Consider the following 16,390-nt stretch of genomic DNA (forward strand, 5'->3'; position numbering starts at 1 on the left):
TTGAAGCGGACTTAGCATGGCTACGGAACCATCCGCATTTACTCGACGAGGTAATTGTTACTAAAGAACAAGAGGCCCCATAAATTGTATTTGGCTACAGCGAAGAATGGAACTCATGTTTTCGCGCTTGTTGTCGAGGGGAAGCAAGTAACTGATATGAGATTTTACAGGGGATACATGGATTCAAAATGGGAGGCATTTCCTATACAGGGAACCAATCCATTCTTATGTCCAGTTGTTTAAAATGGTTGGAAGGTCACGTGACCACCACTGTTTGCTCCCAGTACTCAGTCTCAGTCATAGCATGTAGATAGTTTCTCTCTCTCTCTCAACGCATCAAGAGATTTCCAGTTACATCTACATTCATCGTAGATCTCTAGTATCTCTAACAAAAATACTTCCAATTCAAGCCGTGGTGCTATTGTTGCAATGAGTGCAGTCACTTCAGTCGGCATGGGGAGAAGAGAGGAGAGGAGTGGGCCCTGGGGATGCCAAGCCTGAGATCGGCACGGGTGTGTGTGTCATGGACTCGGAAACATCTGAACGCTCTCCGACCACTACCTCGCCATGGACGACAACGACGAGCTCGCGTCGTTCCGTCAACAGTGGCGCGAGGAGGTCACTCGTCGATCAAGACCTAAGGATGCCCCTCCTGCTCCTGCTCCTCCGAGTCGGACTGCCCCGCCGGCTCGTCTTCCGCCTACACGTCATGAGGCCTCTCACCGGAAAGAAATTGAAGAGGAGGGTCCCCCGCTGGCTTCTTTCGACGCGGATGAACTGGCCCAACAAGTTGGAGAGTTGACTGTAGAACCACTCGAAGATGACTTCTCACGTCGAGAGGTAGCAGAACCAACGTCTGCACTAGAGCACTTTGAACGAGCGGTCGAGAAGGAGGCCGAAGGAAACCTGGGAGATAGTCTTTCGCATTACCGAAAGGCCTATAGAGTGAGTCTTGAACGCTCTAAATTCACTTATGGTCCATATTCTCATTCCTCTCCAGCTAGATTCCGCCGTTGACAAGTCCTACCGCAATAAGCACTATTCCCATGTGTGGAAGAAGCCGCATCTGGCCGTGCCCACTGCTCCTGTCGCTGCGACCCAACAGCCCACAGAGGTACCGACTCTTCCGACACCTGAGCTGATCGCGTCATTTGCACACCTGCCGATTCCTCAGTTGGATCCTATCGTCGAAAACACACCGCCGCCGCCTTGCCCGATTGCCACCGTACCGTCGGAAGTTCTGGTGGAGATTTTGCGCCATGTGGCGATGGATGACCCATCTGCCTTTGGTCGGATGGCACTAGTCTGTAAGCGGATTGCCTATCACTTCGCCCATGAGCAGCAGATTTGGCGACGAATCTGTCAAGGCCGGAGATTCGGCTTCGGAGGAATGCATTATGATTTTGCATGCGACCTGCATGGGGAGCCGATCTACACCCTTGCGCCGCGATACACTCCATTTCCCAACGACGAGCCTGTGGAAATTCCCTCGCCGCTGTCTTCATGGAGCCAAGTGTTCCAGACCCTTCCTCGGATTCGGTTCACGGGCATCTACATCAGCACGGTCAACTACACTCGGCCTGGTGCGGCATCTGCGTACACGAATCTGTCGTGGAACAGTCCCATTCACATTGTGACCTACTACCGCTATCTGCGGTTTTATCCGGATGGCTCGGTAATCTCATTGCTCACCTCGACGGAGCCTGCCGATGTGGTTCCTCACATCAGTAAAGAGAATGTGGTGGCGGCGCGCGCCCCAGCGCACCGAAAGCATCAACGACGTCCCTCCGATGCGGGTCATACCCTCTCTGGGGCCACTGATGCCGTGCCACCTCTTGCCATGAACACATTAAAGCATGGCCTTCGGGGCCGGTGGCATTTAGCCTTGCCCGTTGACACCTCTGAATCTTCCGAACCCCCCGCCGCGGCCTGGAAGCCGGACATAGCGTCTGATCAGAAATCCATCCTTTCAGATGAGCGGGATCTCATCATTGAAACGGAAGGTGTCGATTCCAAGTACGTTTACACGATGCATCTATCGCTCCGTTCCTCGGCTGTACCTAAATCCGCCCAAGTCGGGCCGGCTCCCTCCAACCCATCAAAAAACACTAAATTAGCCTGGAAGGGCTTCTGGAGTTACAACAGACTTACGGATGACTGGGGAGAGTTTGGTCTTCGTAATGACCGGGCATTCGTGTTCCGTCGCGTGCGCGGCTGGGGCCTGGACTGATATGATTTGATGACTTAACATGAAATACTTGATACATGTACAGAAAACGAGATAAATCAAAGAATTTGAAGATGCTAAAGACCGTTTTTTTGTGTTCATATTGCGGCAATGTCAGGAGACAAGGTTCTTTTAGAAAGCGCTCGTTCTCCCACTTTGATCTGCGGTCTCGGCTCTCTACGAGGTAGGTAAGCTGATTGATTCACCTTAGAATTACCGTTTTGCAACATGTCTAACTTTCGATAGTGAACCCATTCCATTCCCAGCGCGAAGTAGGAGTACGAATCTGACACGTTGCTTCAAGTGCGGCTGAGGCCCATATTGATAGTTTACTAGGCTCTGACAGCGGAGATTGAAACTCTCCGTACTCCGTATTCCGTTCTCAGCTGAAAGTGTTTTGGATGTGTTCACATTGAAAAAAATTTGTACATGGGAATCTAGACCACTATATTCAGTGCGCTATCGAAGTACCCTCTCCCCATTATCCATCATCCACAACTACAACCATCCACACACCCACTTGACCATTATTCGCTAGTAAAGGCGTGCAATGGACCCAGCGATAGCGACCGTCGGGGTTGGATCGCGTCGCCCACCTGATACGCGCAGTGACACTGCGACCAACCTTCATAGCCTGTAGCAGGTCCTCCTTCACGGCCGAGGAACTGCCGATGCGCGATAAGAAGGGTGATTGTAGAATCCCTGGAATCTGGAGGGCGGGTGATGTGAACAGAATCCGGAGCGAAGGGTAGGGTCGAACGAGGAGATACTGGTACAGATTAGAATTTTGTATACAAGTACATACAAGTACAAAGAAATCGACATCTCTTCTTACATTTTCATACACGCCCACAAATGACATGCGGGAAAAGGGTGATTTCACATCCTGTAGACGAAGCGATTCAGTCTCCCTGTCTTGTGATATATCAGTCTGCAACCACGATCGCGGTTGATGTGGAGACTGGAGGGCTTTGGGTTGAAACAAGTGTCCACCATGCTGTAGAACAGCGGAGAGTTCTCGCGGACTGAAAAGCTCGGTCAGTTCCCGGAACTCGTCCTTTGCTTCTGGTTCTGGTGACTCAGCGATGCTGTCTTCATCGGGACCGCGGTATTTATGTTGTAGTTCCATCAAAGATTCCATTGATACTCCATCCATTGCGAGTCCCGAGACATCAATCTGGGCGCCGACGAAGTACTTGACATGGCCGTGGCTGTCGCATAGTGGTGCGCACTGCAGTAGGTTCATGAATGGAGAGCCATCGCGACGACTAATCATGTTAGGAACTTGTTGACTGAATTGAGGAAGGGTTGAATGTAAAACAGACTAATTGAGAAACATCTCCGAGTGATGCTGGCCTGCATGGATCGCTTCGCGAAGACGACGAACACTGTTTGCATTTGTCTTCGGGCCTTGTAGGAAGCGACAATTTCGACCAAGCCCATAATCCATGCCGTACTGTGTTGTCCTATGAAACTCTGATTTTGTTAACCCCATCCTTTTTTTTTAAAAAATACAAAAGCGACGTGAAAACCGACCCTCTGATGCGAAAATAATTGGATTGTCAGGTCGTGATGGGTCCGTCAAGCAAAAGACTTCTGCCAGGGCATTCGAATTCCCGCGAAACTTCATCGGTAAGGTTCCTCGGACTCGCTGCTCGACGATCTTGCTTGTGATGGCGATGCATCGTGATGTGATGAATGCAGGAAGTTCCTCGGCAGTCAGAGCCAACAGCCCGTCCACAACACGCTGCTCCAAAACCCGGTTCACAGTCGCCCCGGCAGCTTCCCCGTCCGTCTGAACCACTGGAGGGGGTACGTCAACCGAGAGACGAACAAGCGCATTGGCATATTGAATTGCCTTGAGCGCCTTGGATGCATTAAGATAGTAGGTGAGAGTAATAATCGAGCGTGGCCGTTCTTCGAGAAGAAAATCACGAAACCGAGCTAGATACCGGGGGTTATTTAGGATGGTGAGCATATGTTCGGACGAGAACATGATATCGGCCGTGCGTTCCAGCTGGAAAAGTGATAGATCGCCGCCGTCGTAGGGTGCAATGAGATCATATGAGCCGTTTTCTTCACTGACGGGATTCAACTCTAGCGCTCCCTCATTTGGATTAATTTGTTGTAGAAGAGGGAGCTCATCGGCCGTCGCATGTCGGCGCAGGTTCTTGATGGAAGGTTTTGGGGTAGGATATACTCCCATCTCTTCCTCTTCAATCGCATCCAAACTTTCCGACCTTGGTGGTTGGGGAAAGTTGTCCAGTAATTGATCGGTTCTACTTTTGTCAACAAAATTCATTGAGTTCATCGCCCTCCGTCCGACTTACCGCGAGGACCGACTAGACTCGCTGACCCATTCGTGGTATTCATCTTGGATTGTTTCCGTCAATGAGCGCAACGACTCTGCATCGGGGCTTCCTAGCCCATCGAACGCCTGGAGACGATGAAGATCTGTACGAGGCATTTTGGGAACAAAGGAAGTACGAGCCCGTGTATCAGAACATGGTATCCGACCTTTTCTTTTATAGTCGGAAATCTCATCTTACTGCGACCCCTCCAGAATGATACATCAATTGCCCCGGCCGAGTGTGATTACAAGCCATACGGAGTACAATAGATACAATACAATGTCTACAACACAGTACAAAGGCCATCTGGGAGATCATAATGACAAAAAGGCAGATCGAACGATGAGCGAGTGAACTCCACGAGATCGGAATTGGTCACGGACCGATGATGCCATCGTGCAGCGGAATGCCCCTATTGAACTCCGAATTGGAGACAATCTCACTGGAGCTGACTGAAACTGCGATAGATCCATGAGATTGTTCGCAAATAGGCTCCGGGTGATCAATTCCTATTCGTTGCTTGACAGGGATCTTTTCATTTTATTTCCCAAAGCCTGAGCCGATCACCACGGGGGGGGGGGGAACTCCCTTATTTCGTACTTTGCGCAAACCTCGTCCAGAATCATGCCAAGTTCACCAACACCGGGGCTACACCGGATAACAAGATTTCCAAATTTCCAGAATGAAGCATAATTTCACTTCGATTAGCTGTTGTAAAGGTCAGGGGATTTAGATATGAATTGATCAAGATCGATCTAAAATATCGAATCAAGGCACTTTTAATTTTAGACCCTTTTTTTAATGCGATTGTCCTAATATAGGATGTCCCAAGAGTGCAACGCAAGAGAACAGTCAGCTGAACCTTTCCATCCACTATTTTTTATATGTTCTTCTTAGCAAAACTCAGATCAATGACAATAGATTCACCACCCCCAGTCGCTTTTAGGGCACGGGATTTGCTTCACTATGCATGGTCGCATGCTGTGACCCAAGCAAAAAAAGCCCTATTCTTGATGGTCATCATTCAGCTATTAGGAGGCGTAGCAGATACTCGGAAGTACTACAAGTTAGCTTCAGAGGCTTCTTCATTTAGTCAAGTAAGCATCAATCTCAACTTGGTATAATTCGACCCCCAAGATACCCCAGATATCCCTGATCATAAACAGGAAACCCGTCAGTACACAGTTGACCCTTTTTTTCCGCCTTCACATGCGTCGAAAAGACATCTAAAATCCTAGTCTTGCAGATCGAAGGAGTATAGCCTACGTATGCGGACGATGATAAAAAATCACTTTCGTGTATAGGACATTCCACAGGAACTAAACATGAGAGGAAAGGGCGCCTGACTCCCGAGGCAGTCGCGTTAGAGCTAAGAACCCTAGCTACATGACAAGGAAATCTGCTAGCACAGTGGAGGCTAACTTGGGATTTCCAAAAATCTGATCTCTTGACAATCTACACAAGGCAGGAAAATCTGTGACTACGTTCAAAAATGACAGGAACCCAGAATATTGTACATTGACCCCCTTCACTCAACCTCAACCTTCTTAACGTCAACATCATCCGCCTCCGTCTTCGGCACCGTAACAACAAGAACCCCATCCTCTAACTTAGCAGAAACCGCATCTCCGTCGATCTTGGGTGGATTTGCTGTGCTCCCCAATCGCACCTTACGCTCAAACGCCCCAAGCGTACGCTCATCTAACACAATCATCTTGACCAGGTCTTCAGATCCAGGTCGACCAATCACACCGGCAATGATGAGTTCCACCGTCTTCGGATCCCAGTTCACTTCGATATCTTCCTTCTTCGCACCGGGGAGGGGCACGTGAATCACAAATGTCTCTGGGGTATCGAATACATCAACCTCAGGTCTGTATTTCTCAGATCCAGTGGAGGGGAATGCGCAGGGTGGCGGCTGTGATCTAGTTGGTCTAGATCCACAGGGGCCTTCAGACGCGCGAGGCACTTCGCAGCCCCCTCGCCCGTGGCTGCCAAATGAAGGGCCACCAAAATTTGCCTGGCCAAAGGAGCTGTGCCCACCCCATCCTCTGTTCCCGTGTCCACCTTGTTGACCATAGGGCAATGAGTATGGCTGCCGAGAGAAGGAAGTACCACCGGAAGCGTTACCTGGGTATCTGTCAGATTGTTGGTGGATTAGACTCGCGTTATGCGACCCGCCCGGAAACTGGTACGCATGAGGAGGGAAGGATGGCCTGAACTTGTCACCATCCCAAGAATGGGAGTTTCTGTTTCGACCCTCCGCAGGGTTACGATAGGCGTGTGGCTGCTGAGCGTAGCCCGGGAAATGGTATGTTGGATGATGACCTTGCGGGCCTGGGTATGGGGATCGCTTATGAGAAGCGGAGGCATTACCAGTCTCATTGTTGGCTTCGTTGAAGAAGTCCACGTCGATGAATTGGCCCAACACAGATGCGTAGGGATGGCCGGGATGGCCGGCTTGACCGTTGCCAGACTGGAAAGACCACGGGCTGGGATACGGGTGGCTACCTTCGCCATGAGGAACAAAGGAAGGGTCAGATAAACCCTGCTCGTCCACGTTGGGGCCAAAGCCCAAGGATGGGATATTCTGGTTGAGAGCTTTGATAGACATGCTGTGAGTGGAATGAAAGTTCGGTTGTAATGAGGTAGCAGAGTGTGATAAGTAAGACTGACTTTGGTGATTGAGGAGGCTTTGAATTTATACTATTTATCTGCCGTTTATAGAGAGTGGTTGCAGGCAGCTACGTTCCAAAATGTACTGGGAGCTGAGACTTGAGACAATTACACAGGTCAGTGACATCCATATGTTGTAGATTGAATTTATAACAATTGGATTTTCCCACATTGTGGTACGAGTGGATCTGTGGCGCCGCCAAGCTTGGATTTCGGGAGTATCCAAACCAATTACACCGAGACGGATCACCCCACTGGAAGGTCGGACATAAACCCCGGCGATGGTCACATGAGAGGGAGTACTACAAGAACTACAACATATGTATGTGCTCGAGAAAGTGGTGTGCGGTAAAAGATGAGAAGAGAAAGCTACAAACTAGAAAAAAGTACGAGGAGCAATGAGAAGTTGACACAAAACCGTTACATACTTCCAATGCCCCCTACGACTAGTGCTTAGTGACAGAGATCTATGGTTCCAACACTGTATGGAACTACCAATAGATAGGGCATGAAAAATACCCTGAGTTGTCTCTCACGAACTAAAATGGTAATATCCGCTCTTTTTCCAATCGATGCGGATAACGCTGACTAAACATAATATGGCAGCTACCCCTAAGTCACCACCGGGGGTGGATACGCGCACGGGTAATGATTTGCTCAGCGAAGCGGAAGCAAATCCAGTCCGCTTTGAATAAGATCTACGGAACAACCTATAGCTATATTAGATAGCTTCTTCACTGCTCGACGGTGTCGGTCGGTGAGTGTGGACAGGGCATGATCTTGAATCATTTTCTACCGTGGTAGCCTGTCTAGGTTGCTGCGTAGTGGGAGTATATTGTCCGATGCACCCGTTGAAGGGCCCCTGCTTTGCTGTAAAGCTCATGCATCCACAACCTTGGTATAAAATCTGTAACCAAGAACACATCTGCCACGGGAACTAGAGTATTTTCAATAGTGATGAGAACCTGCGTAGGCAAGCCTTGCTTTATCCCTGATTCTCAGATCTCTCTTTTCTCAGAGAGAAAGACTTGCCCGTGAGCCTGAAACGTACAGAGGTGAAGATGAGGGACTGCGGACGGGATGGTTGATGACACCCTTTAAATAGAAGGCCCGGAGGCCTAAGCGCGCTACTTTGAAAACTTATCTGGACATTTCCAAAATATTTTCGAGTGGCTAGGAAGACCGGAACCATGTGATTGACGTGGCAGATTCTGGTTGGTCGTGGATGCCGGTATCAGAGCACATGGAGTGAAGAGTCCAAGGGCCAAGGGGCTCCTCAGGTTTTTGGTCAGGCTCGCGCCGAATCCATGTGAGTCATACCACTTGGCGATTGATGAAGGAGCCGGAATGCTTGATGCGGCGCGCCAGCTTGCTACATAATCTTGTCGAGCTCACGCCTGATCCTCCTTGGCAAACGTAGCTAATGGTGGCTTTGAATAAACAACTGGGTGACAACAAGGTTCTTTATCGCAGACAGCTGCCAGACCGAATAAGCCAAGATCAATGTTGGAGGCTCCGTGGGTTGCCGTAATAACTATTCTAGTCGCAGTAATTGTCAAACAAAGGTAGGGGGTCCTGGCCATGGTTATTGTGCATGACCCGAAGAGTCTCAGCGATATGTCCATCTAACTCTGGTTTTCGGAAGATCGTGGGGTTTCTGTTCGATAAGCGGAGGACATGGACCGGTACTGGTTTCTTACATTCATAGGCGGTTTGGTAGTCATAATTGGTGTTGTTTAGGTCGACCACAAAATAGGAGTGCTTTCCGGGGTAGATCGTGACCGCAAGGAAACGAGTCATATAAATCCTATCGTGCTGATGGAGGCCGTCCTGCACCTTCCAGGCAAATGGACATGTGGATTCTAAATAATCTTTTGAATCAAGAATACTATTAGGGGAATCACCCAGAATTCGCATCGTTCCGGCAACAACGTCGGGGGGCAACTTGAACAAGATCCCTCGAATTTAGCCCATGACGTGGCTGCGAATCTGTTGAGTTGAGTCGTCCATAGTACGGAATAAGAATGATATTATGTGCGCTGAAAAGGTGTGACAATAAGTGGATGTTGCTGGCTTCCTTGTGCAGATGTGAAAAGATGCAGTCTTGACTGAATGTGAAGTTTACCATTACTTGTTGAGCGGACGGATTAGTATTCTTCCGTCCTTGCCTTCTCGGGACCGTCAACGAATTCTCCTGGCACGAGCAGCGATGAAGGTTAGTCGACGACTAGCGACTGTGAGCCCCCATATAAAGAGTTGGTTAGGGCTATCAGTTCTGGGAGACTCGTAAAAGGTTCCGAGAGACTTGCCAAAATGGCTTATATAATTTATTACGGTTAGATCTCCCTCTAGGTGTGGAGGTGAGATCCCAGGGACCCTCGGCCCTATTAGGAATTGCGCTATTGGGTCCGAAGCAGGACCCCAAGGGCCTGCCTGGGACCAATCCCAATCTGTCATGTATGGTTGCGCAGTCCGCCGTATTCTAGAGTATTGAGTGCCGAAACCAATGATGCAATATGTTGTACATGGTCGAAAACAGGGTGGAATACCCGTAGAAATCCACGGACCATCACGATGGCGCGGCCTATACAAAATTGCATATCCTGTTTAGTTGGCTTTGTCCGCCCAGATTGGAAAAAAAGAGCGGATTTGGTTACTCTAGTTAGATATAGAATTCAGAGTATTTTTGCCCATCTGTTGGTCGTCCCATACATTGTTGAAACCGTAGATGTCAGTAGTTTTAGAAATTATTACATCCTATGTTGTATATAACTCATTAGTTCTAGCGGACTTTCAGATGTCATCGTATCTGAAGGATTAGTGAGGCTATCTATATTCATAGGACCCCTAGGAAGGTGTTCTAAATAAATCTATAGGAGGGAACGTCTCACCGGGGGGGAGGGGGAGATGGGGCAGATTTCGGTTTGTCAATTCCTTATCGGCTTATCGATAAGGCAAAATTTTCAGAATTAAGCTCTGTCCCTGGTCAACATTCGTTAGCGCTATACCTCAAAATGCCGGAAAAGGTCCGTACCGTGTTTGCGGACTCGGAAGACGAGAATATTGTGATGCCAAAGATATTATGCCAACCCACAGAAGAACCTGAGCGCAAGAAGAAGAGAAACAAGAAGCGCAAGCTCGATGATCCCGATGTCTCCGAACCCGCCGATCAAGATGAACTGAGAAAAATCCCTGCATCTGACAAGCAGGGAGAAGCAGCAGTCCCTTTCCCCCAAAAGCGACCGGAGACAGTATCCCAAACAAATGGTATACATACATCAAAACCATACCCGAAATCTAAGTCGCGACTCTTGACCGATACCAAAACCAACTTCACACCCTTGCGAGAGAAGGCCAAAGCCCTCCTCGAGACGCGGCGAAAGCTCCCCGTATTTGAAAACGCGGATTTAATCCGCGACCTGCTACGAGAACAAGATGTGATGCTCTTGGTCGGTGAGACGGGTAGCGGAAAGAGTACGCAAATCCCGCAGTTCCTGGTAGACGAATTCTGGTGTCGGCCTGTACCCACACAAATCACACGGGATGGGAAGACAGAAAGGAAAATGGTCGGAGGATGCATTGCCATCACGCAGCCGCGTCGAGTCGCTGCAATTTCACTGGCCCGCCGTGTAGCCGAGGAGATGGGTACACCACTTGGATCTCATTCGCCTGCTAGCAAAGTTGGCTACTCGGTGCGATTTGATACATCTACATCGCCCAGTACGCGGGTCAAGTTCTTGACTGAGGGAATGCTGCTCCAGGAGATGTTGCACGATCCGAATTTGACTAAGTACAGCGCTATTGTTGTCGATGAGGTTCACGAACGAGGTATCAATGTGGATCTGACACTTGGATTCCTACGTAACCTTGTATCCGGGAAGAAGGAGGGCCGGGGTGGTGTGCCGCTCAAGGTCATTGTCATGAGTGCCACGGCTGACATGGAGAGTCTAACGGACTTCTTCCAGCAAGGATTTACAAAACAGGAGCCACAACAGAAGGCTATCGAAACAGCCGAGGCCGAAGCCAATAGAACGGATGCTTCGAGTCAAAAGGACATCTCTGTTTGCCGCATAAAGGGTCGACAATTCGCAGTCAAAACTATCTACTCGCCCGCGCCAGTACATGACTTCGTGGATGCAGCGCTCAAAACTATCTTCCAGATTCACCAGAAGGAACCACTGCCAGGTGATATCCTGGTTTTCCTCACTGGACAAGAAACCGTCGAGGCCTTGGAACATCTGGTGAATGAATATGCCATGAGCATGGACCCGTCGCTTCCCAAAATTCTGGTTCTACCTCTGTTCGCCGCGCTGCCACAGGCTGCCCAGCAACGTGTCTTCACCCCTGCTCCACCACGAACGCGCAAGGTTGTTCTGTCCACGAACATTGCCGAGACTTCCGTCACTGTGTCCGGTGTGCGGCACGTGATCGACTGCGGCAAGGCCAAAGTCAAGCAGTTCCGCACTCGCCTTGGTCTTGACTCGCTCCTGGTGAAGCCCATCTCCAAGTCAGCCGCAATCCAGCGAAAGGGTCGAGCTGGTCGTGAGGCCCCTGGCCAATGTTTCCGACTATACACAGAGAAGGACTATCTAGCCTTGGATGAGACAAACACGCCCGAGATTCTGCGTTGTGATCTGAGCCAAGCCCTGCTGAATATGAAGGCGCGTGGTGTTGATGACATTGTTGGATTCCCATTCCTGACCCGGCCACCACGCGAAGCACTTGAGAAAGCCCTTCTGCAGCTATTAAACATTAATGCCCTTGAGGATGATGGAAAAATCAGCGCCGTCGGTTTACACATTGCCAAGCTGCCCTTGACTCCAACTCTAGGACGTGTGCTGTTGGCAGGTGCCGAGAACGGGCATGAATGCTTGCTAGATGTTATTGACATTATCTCATGTCTCAGTGTGGAGAACATTTTCTTAAACACCACCTCAGAAGAAAAGAAGGAGGCAGCGGAGGCAGCCCGTCGCGATTTATACCGGCGGGAGGGCGATCACCTCACAATGCTGATGACTGTACGTGTCTATGCCGCTGAACAAGCCGACCGCAAGGCATGGGCAGAACGCCATCTGGTATCCCATCGGGCGATGCAATCAGTAATGGTGAGTAGAACACAATTCCCGGGGGCCAGTCATCACACACTAACAAATCACACTAGGACGTGCGCAAACAGCTCCGCACCCAATGTCGGCAAGCCAAGCTACTCACCAACGAAGCCTTGAACATCACCTCATCGCACGACCCCTCGCCCATCCTCATTCTCCAGAGTTTTCTAGCCGGATTCGCGACCAATACGGCGCGTCTCGTGCCCGATGGTAGTTATCGTACGATCGTTGGAAACCAAACCGTCGCCATTCACCCATCGAGTGTGCTTTATGGCAAGAAGCTCGAGGCGATCATGTATAATGAATTTGTGTTCACCAACCGCAGTTACGCGCGTGGTGTGAGCGCCGTGCAGATGGATTGGGTGGGAGAGGCTTTGGCTGGGACGGATTGATCGTCGGCCCAAGATGCTATATTAGTAGGCAAATATATACCCCGTCAGCGATGGTACCAGTTAGACTGGCACTTTTTCCTTTCTACAACAATCTCCACCTGTTTATCTCTCTTTCGGGCAAATTCTAAAAATATCCTGCCACTAAGATTTCATGCGTTTGTGGGCAAATCGTGATCGAGAACGCGTGGAAAGAGGACAGTTCTCGTGCTGTGGAATTTAAGAAATACCAAACCTATGCAGTTTGATTGCTCTCAACATAACGTCGTTTCAGTCGTGTCCGATTTACGTTCGATTAGATCTAGAGATCTACAACCAACCACCGTGGACATTACTCCGTACTCTACTTGATGTTCGGTATCACGAACGACCAACCCTCGAATTTCCTTCGAACCAACTGCTTGGTCTGTGAATCTACGATATTCAACTCCCTTGCCCCTGCGGATTGCCACTACTACTCACCCTGTCAAGTGCTACGTGATTCAGGCTAGAACTTGAGCTAACAGGGTCCCTTTTCTTAACCGTTTGCTATCCGTCGCAACCTAGTATAGGGGGGCAACTGAGGGGTAGTAATTAGCGTGCAAGTGAAAGCGTGACAGCATGGTTGCAAGGGTGATATCAAAGTACGATGTAGTGATCATTCTTCGAAAGACCCATCTTGTTAGCTGTTGAGAGCAAAATAAGACTGGTGGTAAGTTCACACGTCACTGTGTTGATGCCGGCGTCAGCTGATGAGGATCCAAAAGTCCTCAAACCATACCCACATAGGTAGATTGCTCCTCGAAACAGACTAACGAAGTAAAAAAGCGATCAACTCAGTTGAAAGGTGGTCTCACCATTCCGATCCCGGTTGCATCATTGGAGGATCATTTGGGCGATCTCCGCTTATCAGCTAATCTCTCCATCACCGACATCATCGTCCTTTCGTTGTGGACTTGGATCTTCTATTGACCACGCCGAGAATTGTTTTTGCTACACTAGTCTCCGTTATAAGCTTTGATGCCTCTATTCCCCGCTTGGGTGGCCTTGGCTCTCTCCTGTGATCTCTAAATCCATCAAACACACTTTCCGTACCGATCTGCTTAATAGCTACAACTCGATCAACACGATGGCCTTCCAGGCCCCAACACAGGTCCCTCGTCGCAGAACATCCTATTCCACACCTCACCCGCCTACTCTCACCATCCCCTCCCCCTCCCCGGAACAACGCGATGACAACACTGCAAAATGGGTCCTCTTCTCCCCGACCGCTCGGACGCACACGACTTCAACCGATCGCACGCGTACTGTAGGTCCTGAACGACTCAGTGATTTCGGCTCATTTGCTGCAATCCAGTCTATTTCTGGCGCCGCAGCCAACGACGATGACGAGAATGCCCTCGACGACCAATTGGACGAAGATGGAACCGAACTGGATAGCCTAGATGATGGACTGCACGCCTTTCGAGCACCAGAGCTAGCCCCAGCTTCCCTAACACGGTTTGATCAGGGGCCGCCTGCGATGCTCCCAGCTCATGACGGGTTAGGAAGTTTCCAGGCATCGAGTCAGGCAGTCCAGGATCAGCTGTGGCAGCATGAGCAATACAACCCTCAGCGGCCCGCGTATGGCCACCTCCACCGTCGCCGTAACTCAAGTGTGCAGAGGCATTTAGATACTGTCGAAGAGGGCGATGCAAATTTTGAGCGGGAACGGTGGCAGCGAATCGAAGAATGGCGGATGGACCAGAGCCGGGCTCTGCTGCAGGAGATCGAACGGGAAACCCGGCAGAGGAGGTCTAGTCTGAACAGCCAATCGAGCCTTCATCATTCCATTGATCACAGCACCCAAACTCGTGTATCTGATGTGCTATTGCGGGATATTTCCCTGTCGAAAGACGTCTCGGAGGACGATGACTCTTTCTGGCGCCGTATCACGCGAACGGTGATCCGTGACCTGATCGGGATTGATGATTCGTTGCTCTCCGTGATCTTTGGTGAGACGTTGCCGCTGGACGCGCAATCTCGTACCCAGGAAGATCCACTAGACATGGAAACGTTACTGGCTCGTGAACCCGAGCCAGAGTTTGGCGATTCATCGCTGTGGCAGGCAAAAGTGCTTCAGACAATCGCTCATGAGCTTGGGATCCTTGTCCATCAACTTTGTGAACACCCCGGCGCATTTTCAACGTATTATCAAATGACGAAAGATATATCCGCCGAATATGCGGGGATGTCTCTCCACCGTCTAGCGGAAAGCGAAATCTCTCAGCAACCCGCCGAGTCCACCGTATCAATCTCTGCTGATACAACTGGCGCTTCCATGCTATCCCCGCAATTTTTGCCCACCCTCCGAGGCTCAAATCGAGACCACGAAGCACAGTGGGGGATTGATGAGGATCCAAAACGATCCGAACAACTCCCCGAATCAACAAAACGTCAACATGAATCCGAGTACTGGGAAAGCGGACTGGATGTAATGATGGTCTTCCGCTACCTCCGCAACCGCTTCAGCCGCCGAGGTTACATGCCCAACGAAACTAACACACCAACCTCACCCTGCCTCCCGCAAGATGCATCCCGCCGAGCAGCCATCATCCGGCAACATCACCCACTCGTAGCGCGAGCATACTCCCAATCTCAAACTCCGAATCGTCGCGCATCACAATTTTCCGGCGTGTCAAACACAGCGGGTGTCTCCTCGCCACTTGTACGACCGCATCCCCGGCGACCTGGCTCCAGTTGCGCCAGCCAGAGCGCCAAGCTTTCTGCTATCTCTAGCCGGCGGACAATGACAAGTTCTAGCCGGAATTACTGGGATATTGGAGGCAGTGAGACCAACAGCGCTATTGGTGTTGGAGCTGGGCTTGGCAATTGGGGTGAGGTGTGAATGGATACTCTCATCTTCCCAGAGCATATTATGCATCCATTGAAGTGGTTAGAAAATAATGTTTCCCCTGGTATCGCTTACCATCTTCGGCGCATACTGTTTCTTGATCATTCAACGAGCAAGCAATTTCTGATTAATCGACTTTTTGTTTATACCTGTGGATTACAGCTTGAGGGTTTGTTCTTTTCGGTTTCTTTCACTTCATATATGGGAACTCGAACATTCAACATACATAATTGTCATTAACCGATACATCTCGGCTAAAAGTCCGCAGGTGGAATAAATATGCTACGTTTGAACCCTCAGTGCGACTAATTATCTAGATGTATATCACAATCCGATTTTCTGCATACTGGAGAGCACCACCGTTCCATCACTTGATCAGCTCAATCATAACGATACAGCTCAGTTCATCCAAAACCAGGCGATTCTCGGGTCTCTTGCGAGTACAAACCTCCACCCCAACATCCAAAAGAGGAATGAACTATCCCACCGATTTTGTGATCGGTAAACTCCGGTATCTCATGTCCCTTTCAGGCGCACCAAGGCCATCGATGTCTGATCTCTCCGTCCGTCCAGCGTCGAAGCATAGTTCGCTCGAACCCCCAAGAGCTCGCAACTACTGGACATGTGGAGTGACTGTGCTTTGAGGAAAGACAATTCGCAGTCTCGGCGTGGCCGAAATTTGTAAAGGGATGTCGGTTATTGTGTATCCCATATTGACCATTCTGGTGAGTGTATAGGCTAGTATAGGCGACGGAATGACCAACACT

The 16,390-nt window shown here is 49.9% G+C and overlaps 5 protein-coding genes across 5 annotated transcripts; 3 read left to right on the top strand and 2 right to left on the bottom strand.

The window, feature by feature from the left end:
• Window positions 1-567: 567 nt before the first annotated feature.
• Pdw03_2375 (F-box protein (Pof7), putative) lies at window positions 568-2,230 on the top strand (the record flags this gene model as incomplete). Its single annotated transcript, XM_014681638.1, has 2 exons — window positions 568-945; window positions 1,001-2,230. The coding sequence occupies 2 exons, from the start codon at window positions 568-570 to the stop codon at window positions 2,228-2,230; spliced, it is 1,608 nt and encodes a 535-aa protein (XP_014537124.1).
• A 478-nt stretch (window positions 2,231-2,708) lies between these two features.
• Window positions 2,709-4,694, bottom strand: Pdw03_2376 (PAS-associated, C-terminal; the record flags this gene model as incomplete). Its single annotated transcript, XM_014681639.1, has 5 exons — window positions 2,709-2,996; window positions 3,063-3,495; window positions 3,553-3,703; window positions 3,764-4,506; window positions 4,558-4,694. The coding sequence occupies 5 exons, from the start codon at window positions 4,692-4,694 to the stop codon at window positions 2,709-2,711; spliced, it is 1,752 nt and encodes a 583-aa protein (XP_014537125.1).
• Window positions 4,695-6,106: 1,412 nt separating this feature from the next.
• Pdw03_2377 (Heat shock protein 42) lies at window positions 6,107-7,192 on the bottom strand (the record flags this gene model as incomplete). The annotated part of the gene is made up of 1 exon (XM_014681640.1): window positions 6,107-7,192. One exon carries the CDS (start codon window positions 7,190-7,192, stop codon window positions 6,107-6,109), a length of 1,086 nt encoding a protein of 361 aa, XP_014537126.1.
• A 3,076-nt stretch (window positions 7,193-10,268) lies between these two features.
• On the top strand, window positions 10,269-12,754 carry Pdw03_2378 (ATP-dependent RNA helicase (Hrh1), putative; the record flags this gene model as incomplete). The annotated part of the gene is made up of 2 exons (XM_014681641.1): window positions 10,269-12,359; window positions 12,416-12,754. 2 exons carry the CDS (start codon window positions 10,269-10,271, stop codon window positions 12,752-12,754), a joined length of 2,430 nt encoding a protein of 809 aa, XP_014537127.1.
• A 1,105-nt stretch (window positions 12,755-13,859) lies between these two features.
• Window positions 13,860-15,617, top strand: Pdw03_2379 (uncharacterized protein; the record flags this gene model as incomplete). The annotated part of the gene is made up of 1 exon (XM_014681642.1): window positions 13,860-15,617. One exon carries the CDS (start codon window positions 13,860-13,862, stop codon window positions 15,615-15,617), a length of 1,758 nt encoding a protein of 585 aa, XP_014537128.1.
• Window positions 15,618-16,390: the final 773 nt, after the last annotated feature.

This window comes from Penicillium digitatum, chromosome 1 (genome assembly GCF_016767815.1).
Source record: "Penicillium digitatum chromosome 1, complete sequence".
Taxonomy (NCBI): domain Eukaryota; kingdom Fungi; phylum Ascomycota; class Eurotiomycetes; order Eurotiales; family Aspergillaceae; genus Penicillium; species Penicillium digitatum.